The sequence below is a fragment of the Nannobrachium achirus genome (assembly GCF_963921795.1).
Source record: "Nannobrachium achirus genome assembly, chromosome: 4".
In the NCBI taxonomy this organism is placed as follows: Eukaryota; Metazoa; Chordata; class Actinopteri; order Myctophiformes; family Myctophidae; genus Nannobrachium; species Nannobrachium achirus.
The window spans coordinates 36,627,317-36,650,444 of record NC_137813.1 but is presented as its reverse complement, the minus strand read 5'-3'; the positions used below and the strand labels follow the sequence as shown (position 1 = coordinate 36,650,444).

General features: G+C 42.1%; 1 protein-coding gene across 1 annotated transcript in view; it reads right to left on the bottom strand.

The window, feature by feature from the left end:
• mybpc2a (myosin binding protein Ca) overlaps positions 1 to 22,702 on the bottom strand; it is a gene marked incomplete at both ends in the record, with an annotated part of 60,025 nt that extends 37,323 nt beyond the window's left edge. Inside the window, 3 exons of the mRNA XM_080723266.1 lie at positions 5,479 to 5,499; positions 5,770 to 5,778; positions 22,681 to 22,702. Of these exons, the coding sequence (XP_080579392.1) occupies positions 5,479 to 5,499; positions 5,770 to 5,778; positions 22,681 to 22,702 (52 nt within the window). The remainder of the gene's footprint in view (positions 1 to 5,478; positions 5,500 to 5,769; positions 5,779 to 22,680) is intronic.
• Positions 22,703 to 23,128: the final 426 nt, after the last annotated feature.

Here is a 23,128-nt window from a genome sequence, read left to right as displayed (position 1 = left end):
TCTGTAACTATCAGGTGCTTCTGTGTTTATTCCTACTAACAACAACATTATATGTTTATGACAGAGGTGCTTCTGTCTTGAGAGATTACTTCTAGATTGACGGTAAGCACTAATAACAGTCTTAAAGCAAAGGGGATATTTTGTTCAAAAACAAACTATTGTCAGGGCAATTTCCATTCATTTCCCAATAGAAGAAAAAAAAGGATGAACCTGCGAATGCTCTTTTTATTTATTTTTTATTTTAAAATTTTTATCCCACAATTTTGTAACCCATTTTTTCACCCAGTGCTAATTGCCTATGTAATCCTGGGCTCTGCTCTCCCTCTGCCACGCCTGGGGAGACAACGGACTGACCTCATGCTTCCTTCTATGCATGAGGAGTCCAAGTTGCTTCTTTTCACCTGACAGTGGAGATTTCCCTGGTTTGGACGTAGCGCGTGGAAGGAACACGTTATTCCAACCAGTTCCTTTCCCCTCCATCAGGCGCCCCGGCTGGCCAGGGGGAGGCATTATTGAGACCAGGATTACGTGCATGTTTTTGTGAGGGTATCAACCCTAGGAGACACGGGGAGAACATGCAAACTCCACACAGAAGGGCCCTATCGCCAACCCCACCTAGGGTGTGGGCGCTGATGACGCGGAGGAGGAACACGCCGCCAGCGCCCACAGCGTCCCCCGGCGGGAATCGAACCCAGGACCTTCTAGCTGTGAGGCGAAGCGCTAACCACTGCGCCACCGTGTCCCCTCGCGAATGCTCTTTTCAGCAAATGAGTGACAAGTCTGACGACACAAAAGGCTTTTTACACCCTGTATAGAATGGGGCAGCACACACAATTTATTCTAAAAGACTTACAGGAACTTACAGGATAACAACAACCAAACAATCGGCCATGAATGTACACTTAATTCACTGCAGGCGACTCAAACATTGAGCCTGTTTACTGAGGGCTGATACATCGTGTCGCACACTGAAAATAGCCGATCTACAAGCTCACAACGCATCGCAATGCAACGGGGCTGTGAGCCTGTGAGCCCATGTAAATCTGCTATTTTCGGTGCACGCGGGACCGACGTGCAACTAACTATACATCAGGCTACTGGCTCTCAAAGAGCGTCACATGCCAAGTGGAAAATCGAACCGACTGAAAGCTTCGGCAACAACAAAATCTATTGTGTACACAAGTACTGTGTACACACACACACACACACACACACACACACACACACACACACACACACACACACACACACACACACACACACACACACACACACACACACACACACAGTGTAGTATCCCAGTATGAATCCACAATGTTCATTTAACTGTACTGTGTACTGCTGTACTTAAAAAAAAGAACTATACTTAAAAAAAAAGTGTCAATACAATTCAATTGAAGGCATTCTTAGAATCAGTCTCAGGTCATTCAAGTTTCAGGTTATTGTGTAATCATTTCTAAGGTAACGCATTACTGTCTTTCTAATCCTTTGTAATAGGCTGGCTGACGAGCAGGTGTCACCCTACTGTAATTCTGAGCTCACAATGCATTGCATTTTGAAACATTGTGAGATTATAGATCTGCAATTTCTAAAGAAATCTTTCTACATTTTCATCTATAGTGACATGGCCAAAATTGAGACGCCAGGTTAAAGACACTCTGATGATGGCTATACTGCAAAGAAGAGAAAAATAATACATAGGGCCTAAATAAGTGAGCTCAAGCTTAGTGTTTTCTTTTTCTTCATGTTTTTGAAGTGCTGCTTTCCTGTGACTATACTGTATAATCTAATAACTATATTTTGGGCACAGCTCCCAGATAGTAGGAACAGACTGTACAGTGAAGCACTCCTCCATTTCCCTTATTTTTCTGCAGAAATGTCAATTAATTCTGCACTGTTGAAAGTTCTATTGTTTAAGCAGCACTTTCAGCCAAAAACAAAACAATCTTGTACCCCAACAGGTGTAACGTATGCTATGGTAAAACAAAACACACTACTATCAGTGTGCACAAATGTACATTTTAAATGCAAAAACAAACTGTCACAATGCATTCCCACAAAGCAGTATGGAGGTACAGCTACAGCAGCAATGCATACTGTACTTTGTACGCTGTCGTTGACAGAAGGACTTTTACACTCTTTAATGAGCCATACTGTAGGTCCTGGTCTGTATTTGAGGTAACATTAATACAATGTACTGTATATCTTTGGCCCAATCTATGGCTAGTATTCCTCAGCATATGCAATCTATATAAATAATAGATAACCAAAATGTCTGTGCCTTTGTAAAACAACAATAACTGCAACAAACAGATCTACTCCAACATTACCATTATGTCAGGGGATGTTCAAATTTGTGAATACTCAAAATATAACCCAGTGCAAGCTAAGCGCCAAAGTTAAGTTAACAGGGGGGGGGGGGGGGGGGAATACTTCATCCCTTTATTATGAGAATCTAACATGAGTCCAGGGGTGCCGCGAGATAATTTGATAATATTTGGAATTTATTTGGACACTTAAAACAATATTTAGTATCATTTTAAACTTGAAGTACAAAGTTATTTTCTGTCAGTTCTAACCAAAATGGCTATTATCTCAACGTTTTCCTTGCAACATAATCGCTAAAATATGACATAATGTGCTGGGAGTGAAAATTATGAATATAATATAGGGGTGCCTCAGATGAAAATTATATTTATAGGGGTGCCCTGAGCCCAAAAAGTTTGGAAACCCCTGCCTTAGAGAACTGCTAGCCCCCTCTGTTACAGCCAGCAGTACATGAATGTAAACATTGCTAACAAGCCATATATGGTAGCCAAAGGACAAGTGTAAATGGATGCACATAAGTAGGCTGGCTGCTGTATGCATACACACACACACTTGTATGTAAATAAACTCAAATGCACAATCATATGCACTCACACACTCACTCCCCGCCACACACACATGCACATAGGCTACTCACATGTGCGCACACACACACACACGCACGCACGCACGCGCACGCACGCACACACGCACGCACGCACACACGCACACACACTTACAGTATACAAGCTTGTGAAAAAGAGTACAAAACCTATATTACCACCCAATTCATTTTAATCTCTGTGGCTAAAAATGAACAAGTGTGAAAACATGTCCTGAAAATGAATAAGTAGATAATGAGTGCACGCTAAACACTACTGCTCATTTGGCTGTGTGTGTGTGTGTGTGTGTGTGTGTGTGTGTGTGTGTGTGTGTGTTGTGTGTGCGTGCGTGCGTGCGTGCGTGCGTGCGTGCGTGCGTGCGTGTGTGCGCGCATGCATCTGCATCTGCATCTGCAACTACATCTGCATCTGCATCTGCATCTGCATCTGCATCTGCGTGTTTTGCAACTACTCTTGCCTAGGTTACTACTAAATCAGCATAACATCGGCCCATGACAACTACTGCATCATCATCATAATATAAGCTTAATTGTTTCGATAGACATACAAGCATAAGGAGGTGCAGGCTAGCTGACCTGATAAATATGGTGGCCAGTGGTCACGTTGATGCATTGCTCCAATGACTAGCAGCAGCCAATGTGGTATTTACGTGTATATACTATATTTATGTTATCAAGGTCTCTTGCTGGGGCCCTCATTTGACTATGCTTGCACCTCCTGGTACTCTCCAACATCAAAAAGCCACTAAAGACTAAGCTCCAATTCTCCAAACCTCCCAAAACAAACTGATTCGACTACATCTCGACCTGGGGCCTATGTCCCACGTTTCTCCCACACATTTTGCTAGCCTAAGATGGCTCAGCGTTGAAGACAACTAAAAATGGGATTGACTTTCAAAATAGTCAATGCAAATCTGCCCTCAATCCCCTCAGTACCCGCTTATCTGACCAAACATTTCCAAAAGGTTAGGGACACCCACAGTCACAACACCAGTGAGCTCCAGTGAACACCAGTGAGCTCCCACTCACAACGATCTGATAACACAACCCATTAAGACAAATATGGGTAAATTCTCCTTCTACAACACTACCCAGGTGTGGAATTCATTGACTACTTCCCTTAAAACATGTAGCTCGCTGGCCTCCTTCAACCTTTCAGGAGGCCAGAGGCGGAGGTAGTTATCACTTCTCCCTGCCATAGACAGGCGAGAAGTGAGCACCCCCCCTTACCTTAGCCCACCCCCTTGTACATATAGCGTATAACTTCGATGATTTTTGAATGTTTTTTTTTTTGCTTTCTATTTGTTATGTCCATGAATTGAATACCAAGGACTTTCGACGTAAAAAAGACCGTAAAAGGACTTATTTGGGATGCTCCTTTTAGGCAGGGTGTTTAACTATACTTGTGCTGTTCTCCATTTTTGTCTAATAAAATACTCAATCAATCAATCAATCAATCTCTCCATGTCTCTCTGTACTTGTGTCTTGCCGTAGGCTTGGCTGTCCCTGCTCATTTTGCTCTTGTGCACCTGTCCTGCTCCCGCACAGCTCGTCACCTCTTCCTGTTGACAGTAACACACCTATCTGTCATCAACTCATCAGCTCATAGTATCAACCCTGGTTATCCTTTTACACTCCTTGCCAAATACCACTATCGTGGTACTATCACACTGCTAGGCAGCTCTTAACATTGTAACTTTATGTTTGTCCTAGTGATGATGACAACAAGCCACATTACTTCTCAATGTGTTCAGTGTCGAATGATGTGTTTCAAACATCACCTGTTTACTCAGGGGCGTCACAAGGGGTAGGAAAGTGGGACCGAGTTACTGGGGCCCAAGGTGGAGGGGGCCCTAATAACTTTATCTATTGAAAAATAGCAGATATACAAGCTCACAGCGCGGCACCGAGTGCCGCGCTGCGAGCTTGTAGATCTGCTATTTTTCAATAGTTAACATTCATGGGGGGCCCGCAGTGAATCCTTGTACCCAGGGCCCAGAATTTGGTGTGACGCCCCTGTGTTTACTCTGGCTGCACCATGATTATGCAATCGAATCCTTTATTAGGGTATATCCCTTCACTCCATTGCCCTGTGCCTTTTCATATGCGCGCACAACCCCAACACATTGTGTTCACATGCCCCTGAGAAAAGTAGACGAAAGTGTATGAAAGAGGGAAGCAGGATTAAGATGGTAGAGACAAATGTACTGGTACTCACTTGTCACGCTACTCTTTCATGGCAGTAGGTAGAAATTGAACTGCTACATTGCTATTATTATTATTAGGGCATGCCTCCTAGCAGAGATTTGCACACCTTTCCGGGTGTCTTCTGTGAATGCATTGCAAGGAGCAGGGCTTCAGTCAAGTGTTTGCGTGTGACAGCTAAAGCCTAATTTACGTTTCGGCGCCGCTGGCCATAAAACAACACATTTTTCAAGCAATAAATGTGACGCATCTGTGACAGATCGAGAGACTCTCATGCATCTCCACTCTCAGTCCCATTCCCCACAGAAGACATCTTCTGTGATTATTTGACGTGAAGGTCTTACCATCCTCCTCTGCTGGCTTCTCTGAATGAGGGGAAAACATACAGCACTTGGAATGAGAATGAGGGGGATGATAATGATACTGGTGCACGCACGCACGCACGCACGCACAAACACACACACACACACACACACACACACACACACACACACACACACACACACACACACACACACACACACACACACACACACACACACACACACACACACACACACACACACACACACACACACACACACACACACACACACAGAAGATACAGAGACAAACAAACACTTTGTTTTTCTTACCCTTCTTGGCTGAAACAAAGAAAGAGAGGGGAGAAAGGTCAATTAGAAATTGAAACCGTAATAAAATGATGCATACGTTATAAAATTAGTTTTTCAGCGGTTACAGTTTAACCACATAATCACTCATTGTATGCATAACTCAATGGTGTAAATTGGATTTAGGTGGAACAGCTCGTGGGCTTGGATTAGGTGTCATGAGAGGACTTACCAGCAGGGGATGCTGCTGTCTTATCACCCTGGGCGGCTGTAATTAAACAACAATTATGTAAATGCACTTAAACATCCTCATTTCTCTAGATCACACTGTACCAGTGGTGCAACAGTATCAGATACAGTAGTTCATTTCTTAGGGGAGCGCTTTACCAATTTCCAACCTTATCTACATATAATATGGTCCTCCACTAGGGATTCACAGATATGCCGGCTTCATATGTTCGCCTCATTGACTGACATCGGCACATTTAAAGATGACAATGGCTGATATTTATCTGTTGTTGCATCAATTTCGCACAGGCTAGATTGGTGTGATGGTTATCTGCAGCCTAACAAGCTGAAGATTTTGAATAGATGTTATTTTGTTGTGTAGCTGTTGTGTATCTGTTGTGTATCTTTGTCAGTCCTTGTCCCTTTTATGCGCATATTGGTTGGATCGGCGGTTCTACCAAAAAAAAGATGTTTCATACAACTGTACATGCATTGTGCAAGTATAGTAACAGCAGGGGAAGCAAAGAACGTGTGCTGTGAGACCCCAGGGACCCCATGGGTCTCGTTATGTGAAAGTCTGTGCGTGTCATAGTCCTATGACGTCTATGACGTCTGACATCATACAAATCAATAGTCATCAATAGTCACACTTGTCCCTTTTATGCCCATATATGGAGATCCCTGATACCCATATGCGGAGATCCATGTATATGGAGATATGGGCATATTGGTTGGATAGGCGGTTCTACCATTTATGTGAAAGTCTGTGCGTGTCATAGACCTATGACGTCTACGACGTTTGACATCATACATCATACAATCCCTTAATTAGGAGATATGGGCATATTGGTTGGATCGGCGGTTCTACTGAAACATTTTGTTTTGTACAACTGTACATCGTGCAAGTACAACGGCAGGCAGGGGAAGTAGCTAAGAACGTCGGCAAAAATCTGAGCTATCCGTGTGCGAAAGTTGGAGTCTGTAGAACCAACCGTGTGCCGAGACCCCTGTCATGCGACTCGGGGCCCCATGCGTCTCGGCGTCAATTATTAGTTGGGATTATTAACGTTTTTGAAGTTTGAAATATCGTTTAAAATTACCACCGATGAAGTCATTGGAGGAAATCGGTGATGTCATTGCATGGAGTTAGGTTTCTGAACTGTCCATAGCCCACCTCTGAGACAGAGAGGGAGTATACACAAATGGTGTATTATTATAACAAGCCAGTTAAATGAAAATAAATGGGTGTCTGGAATGCTCCTTCTGAGACACAGATGGGTAAATGTATAAACATAACATGTCTTGTGATCTAAAATAATATAATATTAAATAATAATAATAATAATGAATGGCATTTTTATAGCGCTTTTCTAAGCAAGTTGCTAACTCAAAGCGCTCCAATGGTCCATTAATTTATACATTAGGTGATCTGAGTCATTTCGAGACAATACATTTGAATCACTGCAATACACAAGTAAGTGACAGGACTTCATTTGCCAAACAATTTATCTGTGATAATGTGTAGATTAGCGCATTCATTATGTAAGCTTACTCGTTGAATGGGTTGTTGTCGGATAGTGGTTCGAACGCATAACTGCAACATCCCTGGTTCAATTTTGGCTAGACTAGAGAACTGTGTTCTCCCCCCCCCCCCCCCATGGAACATACATAAATATGTTCCACTATAATAGTTACACAAATGTTTGAGTTTAGAAGCACGATTTTACGTATATGTACATCTCTTGTGACTGAAGGCAAATAGGAATTGGACCAAAATATTTACAAAATATACACTTTTAGATTAAAACAAATGTATTCCACAAACCAACCACAGACGGTACATTCAGACAACCGTGCTATCTCTTAACAATTTCTGCGGGGTATGCCTTTGGCAAAAGGGAGAATGCTGGATTTCAGCAGGGGAATAAAGAAAGATTCAAATAAGGCATGCAGAAACAGTGAGGCTGAGATAAATATAAGTGAGCTTTTCTGAGATCATGAGGAATAATTGCCCTCGAAAAAAAGAAATAAAAAGCTTTTTCTGAAAGGGACGGCCTCAAGACAAAAATGCATTTGATAGGATAAGTACATCAAAGTCCCAGGGTCTTAGATCTAGGTTACTTTAGAAGCTCATGGGTGTCTAATGAGATAGCAGATTAAGAATGAGTTTCGGTCTGGCAGATGAACTAAACCACACGGCTGCACAGTCTAACTATGTCAGCAGCAGTGTGTACACTCCACTTGAATCATTTGTAAAGTCTATGCCCTCGTTTAGGGCTCCCGTTAAAGTGTCAACAAAATAAGGCTTCATTGCCCCAAGGATTGGAGTCAGCAAAAACACATGAAGTGACCCTTCTATGGCGACAAACGAGGACATCACCTCAACAACCAGCCATCTCCCCCCAAATCCCCCTCATCAAGCAGTGACTGAAACTGCAGAACGTGTGCCCCCTGAGCCTACTTAATGGAGGTTCTAAGATATCAAGAGACATGGCCTTGGCACTCCACTTGCACTCGAGGCTGGCATCGTGCGTCTGGCATACTGAGAGGGCAACACATCTATTTTGGTTAAGGTTTGTTTTTCGAGGCAGCAATCGTCTCAGCACACACATAGCTCTAGTTCTGGCATCACCCCCATAGCTTAACATCCTAGAGAAGGGGCTGTCACACACAAGGCATTAAAAGCTTTCTTTAGGCCAGGTTCCCTGCCTTGGCATGAAGCCCGTCCCTGTAAATGAGAGAAAAGTGGGTCACTAGAGTGAAGCTTACTTGTAGTCCTCCATCCTGTATGGAAGTCTTGACAGAATGGCCCTTTTCTGTGCTGGTTACTGTATGCGTATTTTCTCACTCACTCATCATGACATTGTTGAAGGACACCAGATGAAGGGTTGTTGTTAAGAAACCACCTTGACCCAGAGAGACAACTGCGACACTAAGTAGATGTCTTAAAATCCTCATGGCTACAGACACAGTTCTCTGCCATTTATGTGTCTCTCATTAATAGGCCTTTTGAAACTCAAAGGTGACTGCTGGAGGACAAACACCACTGGATTATGGGTATTCCAAAAAATGATGTAATGCATTCTATAAAATGGCCACTTTAAACTTGCGTTGGTGATGTTTTTGATGGCTAAAAGAAAATCGAATGATTAATTTTTACTAGATTTTACTGGACATGGCAAACTGTCAATATATTTTCCTGCATTAATGACCATCTATTTATCAGAGACAAGAAAAAACAGGCTTCACTGGCCCTGCATACTAATGTAGAATTCCACAAAGTGAAGCATAGCGAAATAGCTACTGTATGACATCAACTTGCTGATTCGTGATAATGATTATGCACTTCCTGATTAGAAATTGCTGCATAACATCATTCCAATGTAGAATTGAGATGAACATGCAGTGAATACACCACAGACTCCCGCCATTAGTTTGTCATTGCAGATGAGAAATGTTGTTCTTTCCTATACAGATTTAAGATACAAATGTCCATGCTCACAGTCTCTGATTTCACTGTCCAAGTCAAGATCATTTAGGAATATTCTTAACATAAGTGTTCAACACTTGTATAGTAACACAATGTTAAGATGGCTATGACTTTCCATGTATAGTATATCAAATAAATAAACATGACAGTTGGACAGTATAATAAGCTGACAACAGCACCTTGAAGTACCAGCCAATATGAACGGGCAGAGAGGGGGGGGGGGGGGGGGGGGGGGACATCTGACTTTGATTCATTACTACTTCAAAATATAATAGCTACAAAATGACTAGCTCATCTGTGAACACTGAACAGAGAAAACAGGAAGCATCTTTTGCTCTGGGGTGTGGGACTGTCTCAGCACAAAGAGAGAAGCTATAGTGAGATTCTCTGCAATCACTGAGCTTTTAGTTTGGAGCAACTGTATGTGGGTTGGTGTGGGCTGCTATTTATTTATCCATCAAATGTCCCACTAAGGATGGCTGTCCAGGGACAGAAGTTATTGCACATTCATCCATTTTTCACTGCTCACAGTATTGTTCAAATCTTCTTATTGAAATAAATTGTTTACACCATACAATGGTGCTGGCTGCCTCATGTTTATTCTCTATTAGGTAAGGCCTCCTGTCATTCCAATCACATATACTAGACTGACCAGCATGTGCATGTGATGGGATGTGATGTCATTCATCCTTGGTCTTATGATATGTTTTGACAATATGAATTGTAGAAACCAAGACAGCACTTCATGCTGGCCTGGTATATTTCATTAGTACAGCTTGTGATACAAGCTCCCTGTACCTACAGTACATTTAGGGCCTGTCTGTTCTGTTCTAGCACAGTTGCACATGATCTACTGGGATGTACACTGACTACAGAACCTTCACAGATACAATAACTTTCAAGAGACAGAGAAACTATAACAATTCAAGGATTGCGACACAAATAGGGTCGCACAATAGGCCAATATATTATATCCGCTGATAAATGCTAACATTGAATTGAATTACTTAATTGAATTATTAATTATTATAACTGAAAATTATTGGCTAATGACTAACAATGATCCATCTCACTAATCAATAAAAGTATTTTATATTGGTTACAGTATGCTGTGTGTGTGTGTGTGTGTGTGTGTGTGTGTGTGTGTGTGTGTGTGTGTGTGTGTGTGTGTGTGTGTGTGTGTGTGTGTATTTCAGCCTTAGGCTTTCTGTTCTATCAAGGCTTATTTGTAGCTGATTTTGCACAATAGAAAGAATGAAGCAGGGAAGTTGATTTGTTTTTATTCAGCTAATAGGAACTTTAGTGTGTTTAGTCATTCATAATTGTCATGTCTGTCTCATTTGATTACATCTATGGGGGAGGGGAAACAATGATAGATCTGTATACATTTTTGTCCTTCTGGTCCTCAGTACACATAAACTGTGGAGCATCCCTAAAAACGGAGGAGAATGTTAAAAGACAATTACACTGCTATCCACTATTGGGAGCTCTCACCACTGCCGACTGCCAAGCCTTCTCTATGGTTGCAGGCTGTCAGTAAACTCCATGTCACACACCATCGTTTTCCTGTCTGGTTCGCTTCATAGCAGAAGCTCTAAGCACAGTGATAAGTCACAACCAGGGCAATTCCGACCCTTGAACCCGAGTGCTAATGCATGGCTAATGTATGTATACTCTATGTGTGGATGTGTTCTTGCTATCCCATGGTGTAGGCCTCCTTCAACTTAGTTCCACGGTAGGACTTCTTCTGTTCTAAAGGTATCTATCTTTAAAATGGATGATGGCTCTTGCAGTTTCCAATTGTTCTTACTTTTCACTTTATGCAAATCCCCACTCACACTCTTTTTCCATTTCTTTGTCCTATTTAACCCACTGGTTCTCAAAGTATTGTCCGGGGACTCCCAAGGATCCTTGTGTGGGTTCCAGGTGGTCCCCAGCAACATTAGTTAATAATATAATCAAAATCATTTAAACGAATTTAACCCTATATACATCAGCTTTTGATCTACAAGCTCACAAGCCATCGCAATGTTACGCGTTATGAGCTTATAGAGCCGCTATTTTCAGAAAATCTAGAATAAATTTGAAACATTTTAACAGCACATCTTGTATGGTGGTCGCTGGAACAAAAATTGTTCAGATTGGGTACAAATACATTTGGGGGTCCTTGACATGAACAATGCTCGAGAACCTACAGACTGTTCTTGTGGAGGTTGTGAAGAGAGTAAAAGAGATGGTACGGTGAAAATGGTCAGAGATAAAAATGAGAAAGGCCAAGCAAGGTCACTGCATGCTGGTGCGAAGCCTCAAGTCAAGAGCCCATCAGGGCATTGGGTTCTTCAAATGATGATAGTGACGGAGATGGACGCATACCAGGTTTATATTTAACAAATAGTGTATCGTGTGAGATACTTGATGACAGAGGGTATGATTTCTATCAGCGCCTGAATATCCTTCACCCCCACACTTACTTACTCTAAATATACATATTAATCCGTCAATACTTATATCCTACACAGTAAAATCCTTGATGTTAATTTACCTCTGGGAGTATACAAATGTAGCCAAGCAAATGTAACTAACCATGTAACAAAATGAGTTACAATTGGAATTGGAAGAATTTACATGGAGGCTTTTTACAGTTTGAGTCCTCGTATACAGTACATCCATAGTGATAGAGCATACATTTTAGTCCCCAAATGATGGTACACTGTAATTGGTAAAACTGTTAGAAATAGTTACAATAGACAAGATATATGAAGTTAGGGGATATACAGAAAATCCTGAGTGTTCATTTGACTCTGAGTGTGAAAACTGGCCAGGCCACACCAATGCAACTCCTTACAACATCCTTGCAACATACGGTACAACTCCTTGCAACTCCTTGCAACATACAACTCCTTGCAACATACAACTCCTTGCAACATACAACTTGCAACTACTTACAACCCAGCCTGGGCCCTGGGATCAATAACATTTTCGGGTTTCTGATTCGGACAGGAGCAGAAACAACTTTACGTCTTGTTGCAATTTGTTGTAGCCACCAGGCGGCCAGAACCGCAAGCCGGAACCACTCTCAAAAATGATTTCCCTGGTTTAAAATTGGTATAATCGTTCCGTTTCTTTTGGTATAATAATCATTTGGTATTTGTCAATCCTTTATTTTAACTCGTAAATCCTTTACTTTAACTAGCGAGATTAAATTAATGAATTCACATAATGTGGGGAAGAAAAACTACGCGACACCAACCGGATCTAACCACCGGAACCACACGGCTAGTTTTGGAATGAATACCAGGCTTTCCTGGTGGAAGGTCTGGTGGCGCGAGGTTACTTGCAACCATTATCCCCAATTGGAAAGGTGTCAGCTTAGGTAGTTTGGGCATCTAGTACGGATGCCCCCCGAGCGCCTTCCTAGGAAGGTCCTCGATGCACGTCCCACTGGGAGGAGACCCCGTGGTAGACCTAAGACCAGATGGAAGGATTATATCTCCAAACTGGCCTGGGAATGCCTCGGTATACTCCCTGAGGGAGTGGAGGAAGTTGCTCAGGATAAGGAAATCTGGAAATCTCAGTTGGAACTGTTACCCCCGCGACCTGATTCCGGATAAGCGGTTGAAGATGGATAGAAGATGAAGATGCATTGGTGTCGACTGGCCTTAAAACTGTTATGTTGCAGACTAGTTGCATTGGTGTGGTCTGGTCTTTAGATCCACTCTGTTTATTGAAAGGTACTAAGTATTTTGTTGTTAAACCTACAGTATAATAGTTGCATGTGGTCCTGTGCTGTTGAAACGATATAATACAGCATAGGCTATATCCAATCCATTAACCTTTAATTGACATTTAACCCAAGATATTATCAAGGGTTAAATGTTAATTTCTCCCTGAGGCCATGTTGGTTTATCAACACTGGGAAGAAATTCATGAGTAGTACTGTATGTCATGAAAGGGCATGTTATGTGGGATGATACAACAAATTACATGGTAATAAATAACAATTTGAAACAGTATAGTGCAGTGTTAATTTGTGTACACCATTCAAACAGAATGAAATCATCCTCCTGTGAATGAGAGATCTTTCACTAAGCTATAGATTATGTGGCAATTCCATTTGCTCAAAATATCCTCACAATACCTTCTTTATTTGTAACAGTGCAGTTGTGTAACTATAGATTACATTGCTTCTCTCATCTTTCACATCAACCCTCTCCCTCTCCCTCTCCCCCTCTCTCTCTCCCCCTCTCTCTCTCCCTCTCCCTCTCTACACCCCCACCCCTGACTCTACACTGCATCTTTTCCTTGTGCAGTTTAACCTCTGTGGAATGCTCATTGTTAATCTCCCTTGACATTTTCCTCCCGGTCTCTTCCTTCACTGTGTAATGTACTTCCCCTTGTTCAGTTGGATCATTCAGACCCAGCACCTCCATGTTCAAATCATTCTTATTTCATTGTTATTTAAAGCCTAAAAATGTAATTTAAAGGACAACATTGTTTTTTTACAACAAGGGTTCATATTTTAGATTGTAATTAGAGAAAAGAAAAGATGAGTGTTAAAATGTTTTAATTTACTTATTTATATAGTTTTAACAATTTTAATGACAGTGGTTGTGAGCATGCATGCAAGTGGTTAAATATGTATTTATACAATACGCCGGCGATTTCTTTAATACTGTATACAGTAGCCCGAATAAGTCACATCTGACCATGAAGGATTGTGGTGCATCTTGGGAATGGGCTTATTGTGTCTAAAAAGACATATTTAGCCAATTGCAAGCATGCCCCCAACCAGTGAAATCAAAGTAATTAAAATCGCTAAAACGATAGAAAGCAGTAAATGAAAACATTTAACGCTATTTTTTTCTTTTCTCTTATTACAATCGTGTCACATACGAATTAGTACTACTTTTAGACTGCAGAAAACCATGTCGGGCCCTTATTCCATCAGCAATGATGACGTCAATGCACATTTTAAGGCACGATGCTGACCGACTGAAGGCTAATTATAAAGCCTTGAGCCTTCAAGACACTACCCAGAGAAATCCTCAGCGCTAATGTAACTCTCAGGGTTTAATGAACACAGAGGACTTTACTGTGAGGTGTGGTGTTTAGTATTGGTGGGGAATGCACCCTTTAAGCAGTTCTGCGTCCGCTGGTGGATCACGTTTTAGGCACCTTAGCATGTCTACGACCGTAAGCTATGGCAGCGGCAGAGGCGTTAACTAGAGGCAGGGGCAGACATGCCCACTCTGCAGGGGCGTCACACCAAATTCTGGGCCCTGGGTACAAGGATTCACTGCGGGCCCCCCATGAATGTTAACTATTGAAAAATAGCAGATATACAAGCTCACAGCGCGGCACCGAGTGCCGCGCTGCGAGCTTGTAGATCCGCTATTTTTGATAAAAAATTGTGAAAATGTGTGCAAGAAACCCATGTTTCCATGTCAGTGGCGCTCAAACCTTTTCATGTCGAGGACCCCCAAGATGATATGTATTTGGCCACGGACCTTCATCTCAAAATATTTAGTTCCAGGGAACCCCCCCAGAAGCAAAATTTGAGTTACAAATGTTCGCTTAAAAAATACATATTCAAAGATTTGCACCCATTTTCACGACTTTTCAAAAAAATAGCAGATCTACAAGCTCGCAGCGCGGCACTCGGTGCCGCGCTGTGAGCTTGTATATCTGCTATTTTTCAATAGCTAAAGTTACTAGGGCCCCTCCACCTTGGGCCCTGGTAACTCAGTCCCACTTTCCTACCCCTTGTGACACCCCTGCCACTCTGAGCTAGAGCCCAACTGGCACTCACATTTTCCCACTTCACTTGTCGCTTCCTGGTTCCCTTTTAGGGGGAGCCACACCATGCGGATGAATGACGTACAGTATATAGGGTGACACTCACTATTCTGCAACTCAGGGACGTGTCGTGCAGAGAATGTTAGAGAGGCAGGGGCTGAAATTTCAAAAAGGTACTATTGGCGGAAATATCGAAAATAGCCGACCTCCAAGCTCACAGCGCGTCGCAGCGCGACACGTCGTGAGCTTGGAGGTCGGGTATTTTCGGTGCTTGATACCATACTGAACTAAGCATAATCAAGTCAATACTGGATTTCTATTCAGGAGAGTTTGGACAAGGCAATTGGTCATGAATGCTGCCTTCAGGTATGGCATGGAAAGAGGGCGTTTTACATTTCTTTCACTATAGTAAAAACTCACTCATGGTCTGGAGAGGGCACTTTTTACAGATGGATAAAAGGCAAGCTCCCTTTGATGTCTATGTGTGCATGTGCCTACTGCAACTCACACTGAAATGGGGAAGAGTTTAAGTGCAACATACAGTGATGCAGTTTAACAAGAATTCCCTCCTTGACGGCATCTACAAGAAAACACCAAGCTTAAAAGAAAGTAGAAACTTTTTACCTCGTGATGTAAGACAGCGTTGCACAAGGCCAAATTACAATTTAAAACACACGATAACGCCAGGGAGAGAGAGGAACTATTCTTTACTCGTATAATTCCTCTATAAATCTGAGGGGGACATATTGGCAGAAAAATAGGAAGGGGCGATTAACATTGAAACAGTCTATTTATATCACTGAGCTTGTGGATGAGTATCAATGGTATTATTGGCACTTGGCTGGTATCCACGCTGGGGGCAGAGCGTGACTGATGGAGTTTCACCATTTTATTATGGGGATAGAGAGAGTGATGCTGTTGGCAGCATGGGAGTACACTTAAGCCCCCGCTCTCTAAAGTATATCGCTCAATCACTTGGCAAGTTAATTTGACCGCTCTGATTATATGACTTGTAGATCTATCCTATCTATCGCACACTGAATATAATTTTATGACCATAAGAGGAATGCAGGGGAACGTTAACAAATGCAAAGTAATGGTAAAGTAATAGCAGGGAATTCATATCAGTGCTGATGTTCAAGAAATGCTATCTCTACTGCTAACTGTACTAACTGTAGCTGTGAGTAGTATGTTCCAGTTTAAAAAAGTCAGATGGTCGGAAAGAGATATAAAGATAAAGATATATTTATTTATATATATTGCTGGGTGTCACACACACACATATATACACGTGCGCACGCGCACACGCGCACGCACACGCGCACACACACACACACACACACACACACACACACACACACACACACACACACACACACACACACACACACACACACACACACACACACACACACACACACACACACACACACACACACACACACACACATAGGCCTGGGGCCAATTCTGATATCTTCACAAATTGGTACCACCCAAGGTGACCGTACATTTTTTACATTTTTGACTTCCTACATGTCTCTAGTTTACATTTTGGTATGATAACCCTTTCTGAGACCCAGCTTAATTGATGTTATCACCCGCTAGAGTCGGTCTCCCATCGACTTTCTATACAGGAGGAAAATACCCTGAAAACTTTTTTTTTCTGGGTATTTAAGTAGGATGTGAGGGGTCTAACTAGGGGTTTGTCATAATGCTGAATCCATTGCAAGCATTTGTTTTGCACGAAAAACATTCTGTGGGCTAGAAATGGCCTCAGAAAACAATACACGTATGGGTGAGTATTCATGTTAGTTGGAGGCCTTAGGGTTTTTTTTCTCGTGCTAATCAGTCTAAAAATGCAAAATTTTGCACAGATGTAGCTCAGGGCATGCTCTAATGATTTAGCTAGGGCGCCCGAGTCGGCGACCTTCGGGGTCACCACAGCACCCACAAAACTCTGAAAAGTGATGACTCATCACTTTTCATCACTAAAGTCGATGGGAGCCCAACTTGATTTGGCCGCTGTGGCGACCCCGAATGTCGCAGACTCGGGCGTCCTAGCTAAATCATTAGAGCATGCCATGAGCTACATCTGTGCAACATTTTGCATTTTTAGACTGATTAGCACGAGAAAAAAAAACCTAAGGCCTCCGACTAACATGAATACTCACCCATACGTGTATTGTTTTCTGAGGCCATTTCTAGCCCACTGAATGTTTTTTGTGCAAAACAAATGCCTGCAATGGATTCAGCATCATGACAAACCCCTAGTTAGACCCCTCACATCCCACTTAAATACCCAGAAAAAAAAACTTTTCTGGGTATTTTCCTCCTGTATAGAAAGTCGATGGGAGACCGACTCTAGCGGCTGATAACATCAATTAAGCTGGGTCTCAGAAAGGGTTATCATACCAAAATGTAAACTAGAGACATGTAGGAAGTCAAAAATGTAAAAAATGTACGGTCACCTTGGGTGGTACCAATTTGTGAAGATATCAGAATTGGCCCCAGGCCTAACACACACACACACACAACCTAACCCTTGCTCTCTCAACTCTACTCAATCCAACCTTTTTTAGACCATGCCATCTACTGGACAGAATGAATAACTGCAAGTTGTGGCTTTCTTTCTCCATGACTTTGCATGCATTTTGTTTTTATTTATTGCTTCCAGAAATAAACTGCATCACTATACAAAAATGACAAATTGTAATCATGACAAAACTTTGACAAACTTAGAGAGAGAGATGGGGAAGGAGACCACCCATGCATGTCTGTCTGTTCCCCCACTATACATTCGGTGTGTGTATGCCAAGGCCCAGAAAGAAAGATGTGCTGAGTGGGAACTAAGTCAGGTCGGATCGGCTGTTGTCCAGAAATATCTATGAATCCACAAATCACATTCTGTCTGTCTGTGTCCCTTTTATGCCCATATGGAGATCCCTGTCTGCTATTATGTAAAGTTCAAGTTGTAGCAGGTGCAGGTGCACAGAGAAATACATTAAATCTGCACATTTGCATATTTACCCCCATTTACAGAATTTATAGGTGGTAACATTTTGAGCCAACATGCTCTTCCACTTGCTGCTATGGGTTACAGAAGACAGTTGTATGTGTGTGTCCCGCCTGTATTTTGTAGATACAGTGTTTTGTTTCACCACCACAATCCGGTATCTTATATCTTGTGTATATGCTGTTGTTAGCAGTCTTGCAGAACCTGCCACACAAACATTTCGCTGCTGCTTGTACCTAGTATTTATGAGTGAGTGACAAATAAACCCCTTGATTCTTCTATTCGGAAGCCTGCATGATGCTCAAGCCACAAGCTCTCAAGAAGGCTATGTGAGGCACTTAATACGGTAGTTACACTGAGACAAGCTAATAAACCTATAACAGTGCTGCCGTATGATGTAATTGTCATGCATAATGCCTGTTATGGTGCAGGTCCAAGGGATCAGCCATGCAATGCTGTGTAACAGCTGGTGCTGGGAATGTGAGCGATGCAAACACTATTTTATAAGGCACTAATGATGATAAGAATTATAGCCTGTATACATTCCACCAATGATGTCTTCCTCACACCCACAGCCCCTCCTTTCCTCTCCCCTCTCCTCACATACACAAACACACATTGCGAGGGCAATGATTTATGGGTGCACACAGAGGAGGTGGGACGACAGAATATGGTAAAATGTTCAGAAGACATGTTAAAGCAGCATGCAAAACCGAAGTTGAGATTTACAGCATTGCTTGCCATAAACTTTTTGGAATCGTCCTATAGGCTAAATATAACCCTCTTTCAACAGAACAAAACAAATTTGAAATGCATCTGTCTTTAGGGATGAGGATTCTGTGCCATCCGACATCCAAAGACAACTTACAGTAAATACAATATTAAGTCGTCATTAGCCTCAGTTTTTCAATTCCTCTAATTCCCATCAAGCTATTTCTGTGCCTTGCACGCGCCCACGCTCAAAATAGGCCAAGGCCTGTCTCAATTCACAGAAGAAGCTTTATTTTAGAGGATGGATAACCGAATGAGGGTTGTGTATCAACAACACTTTGATCTGTTTAGAAAGGCTTAATGATATAAGGCTCAGTTACCGTTTCACACTATTTTTGAAAACAGAGACGACCCCCACCACACACACGCGCGCGCGAACGTGCGCACACACGCACTCATGCACGCATGCACACACACACACACACACACACACACACACACACACACACACACACACACACACACACACACACACACACACACACACACACACACACACACACACACACACACACACACACACACACACACACACACACACACAGCTACATCTGCTGACTCTGCATCTGTCTCTAATCCATCAAGCGATAGACCTGGAGGGACATGATGATGGGCTTGGTATGAGGTAATGCTACACTGGATCAGTTGTGCGAGGGTGAACTGGTGGTAGTAGTGTTGAAGGGGGTCTTCCTTTGCCCTGCTGCCTACTGTAAGCGTCATGAAGGGTGTGGTAGCTATTCAGCGATTAACAGCAACTCGTTTCTAATAATAAGGAGGTTGTATTTCCTGAGGTCTCACCATGACCTGCTCACTGGCCCCTGTAATAAGGGGGTGTAAGAATGCTATCCCCTGCTCTGGCAGCATTTCAGTGAATTGTGAATAATGTTGTTATTCCCGCACACCCCCAGCAATGAGGCACTGCCAGGCCACAACCAAATTACCCTCTGCAACAATCGATGTCGAGACCTACGACTCGCACAGAAGCTCCGGCTACAAGTGACTCATACCAAAGACTCCATTGATTTATAACACAATTCAAATGACAAATCCATAAATGCTGTTGCATAGCGCAAGGCCCCTCTAGCAGTCTTTTAACACTGAACAGCTGGGGGTGTCTTCCCTCTCGAGTCTTGTTTCCCTCCAAGAGCCACAAGGCCACAACCCGCCACCAAAGCAGGACCACAACTATTCTTAAGGTTGTTTATTGAGGATGCGTGCTTCTTCCCTATCCCCGTGGCTCCTTGAGTGCCAGGCATCCTTTACCATGGTGAGTCACCACGGGTGGTAGAGGGGCTGGGGGTCACATGAGCTGCAAGGGGCAGCTCGTGTGGGCAGGGGTACGGGGGGAGTTCAAAAAGGGGCGAGGATTTCTAACTTGGACGGAACGTAAGAGCAAGCGCCTTATGACAAGTAGGTAGTAATGTGGTGATGGGAATTTGATATGCGTGATGTCACTGGATTGGCCCCATTGACACTGGCAAGATAAATAGAAAATGGAGGGTCAGGAAGGTAGTGACAGAGTGTAAAAATGGATAGGGCGTAACACAGTTAAATGTGACAGATTACAGCATGGTACAGCAATGCTGGTAAAAATAAAATAAAAAGATAACTACATATATTATTATTATTCACAATTTTCAAATATATTCCCATTTGTTATCGAAATTATACTGAATATCGAATTAGTATCATAATGCGCTACATCCAACACTAGCTAAGGGGGATGAATGCCACTGAAAGTGGCAGCGCAATAGAGAGAAAGGCCAACCAGGGTCAGACAATCAGGGTCAGACAGATCGCGTCACGCAAGGTATTCACATCTGAATGCAATGGTCACACTAACTAACTGATGAGCTAAACTTTTTGTATCTGTACCTCCTCCTTCATCCTTCAGTCCTCTGCTATCAAAACAATCTGCCATGTGACTTAGAGCACATTTAGGTTACTTTTGAAAAGGGTATGGCATATTTTAAACCATCCCTCGCTGATACATAAACAATGCTTTGCTTCATAATACATTTCATTTACACGTATTGCCACCACATGCAGTGTAAACAGGACTCTAATAGTTCCAATACACAGGTTACATTAGAAATAATGTGGTTCCTATATACAGTATCAAAGTACATAGCCTATTTTCTCGGCTATCACTGTCCAATATTAGGGCTGTGACAGCTGGGTTGTCTCTACAACCTTGAGCCTTGAGGTTAGAACTTAGGCGTGCATGCTCAGCTCACTTCCCCTTTAGTGTAGCTGTTCGCGCCTTCCTCAGGCAAATGAACCACAGATTCTCTAGACTAAAGTCTGGGTCTTGCCTCTCACACAAAACATTTATTCCCGTTTCCAGTAGAAACTATCAGAATTTGCAGTCAGGTATTTACATTCATTATACAGTGAAATCCAGAGTTTGACTTAACACTGAAAGTCAAAAGATTTACCCATTATATGGTGTAGTCGCATTTTAGCACCCCCCCCCCCCCACACACACACCCCATTCTAATCTATACAACTCTATAAACAATGAACAATAGAAAAGGCGATGACAAACTTTTCTCGCTCTATAAAACAAAAATAAATATGTTGTATTGAAACTGTTGAGTTAAATAAAAGCCTTAAAAGAAATGGTGTGTGTTAGGATAACGTCACTTATTGGAGCTTTGGTTCTTTGGATTTTATTGTATATTGTACAGCAGACATTCCCCTAATTTCTAATTTCTTTGTTTTCTATATTTTTGCAGACACTAGGAGCGACGCAAATAAAGGTCTGTACACACCGGAAGAGATTATTTTGTGTTAATTTAAACTGGTGTTTGTGGCATGCACACTAAGAGCCATTATAACGACGAAGTGACATATTTATTTTTCCGAAACAAGGTCGATTTCTAGGCACGAATACAATCATCAACCTGTATGAATGGATGCATCACCAAAATAAAAGTTTGTATTTGCGCTGAAAAAAATGATACTGTATCATAACCTGTTTTGGTGAAGTTAGTGTACTGTGATAGTTGCTGGATCCTTGTTAGGTCATTCCTTTGATTTAGAGTTGGCTTCACTACTATTTAACTGGATTTCCCAAAAGCATCATTCTGTGGCTTTTCTTTTTCCCGAACAATGAATTAAACTAATTGAATTACTGACAGCACAGGGAAATATGCTTATGGGCCAATGCACAGTAGAGCTCCAGAAACTACAACCTTACAGGTCATAGATTAAGTGAAGTAAACAATACATCATGTACAGTATACAGTCATTTATCCAAGCATGATTAACTAAATTGGCTTTATGAGAAAAATGCTGTCACAAGAACATATTTCAGCAATGATGCCTAATGGAAAGGGATGTGTTGTTAATATAACTCATTATAATATAGGCCAATATATTATAATCATTATATTTTATAAATAAACCGCCAATTAATGATAATAGCATAATAATAACAATAATAAATCTGAGTATGTATTGTATGTACATATTTCATAGTCAGAATATGTGCTGCCTAATGTAAGTTGTTCAATGCACTTCAATGAGCTCTACATTTCTGTACTTCAAGCAACCAATGCTCCCAAAAGGAGTTTGTTAATTTTTACCAAGGTTGTCCAATAATCAAATGAGTGAAATCAAAGTTGGTGCTTACCTGGCTTCTTGGGTTCAGGCATGTCTGCGTTTGTCTACAGTGAGTCCCTTGTATGTGTCCTCCACTCTCCTTGTCTGTAGTTCTGTCTGCTTTTCATCCTTCATTCTTTTTATCCTCCCCTACCCATCCGCCGGCCACTACAGTACCCCTCCCTGTGGGACACGGAGTGCAGGGTGACAGACCGGCTGTCACTTGAAACCTTGGGAAAGCTCATGGGCTTCAAGGAGAGGGAAAGGGTACTGGTAAGGAGGAGAAGAGAGATGGAACACAGCAGAGAGGTGAAGGGGTTTAATACCATAACACAAAGCATGACCCTCTGGCAAACCTGTGAACTGATTAACTCATTAGGACCAGGGGCCAGACCATCAGCTAATTGATTGTTTTAGCAAAGTGATAAGTTGACTAATGCCACAGGAGACCACCCACGCTAAGGTGTGTTTCATTTAGA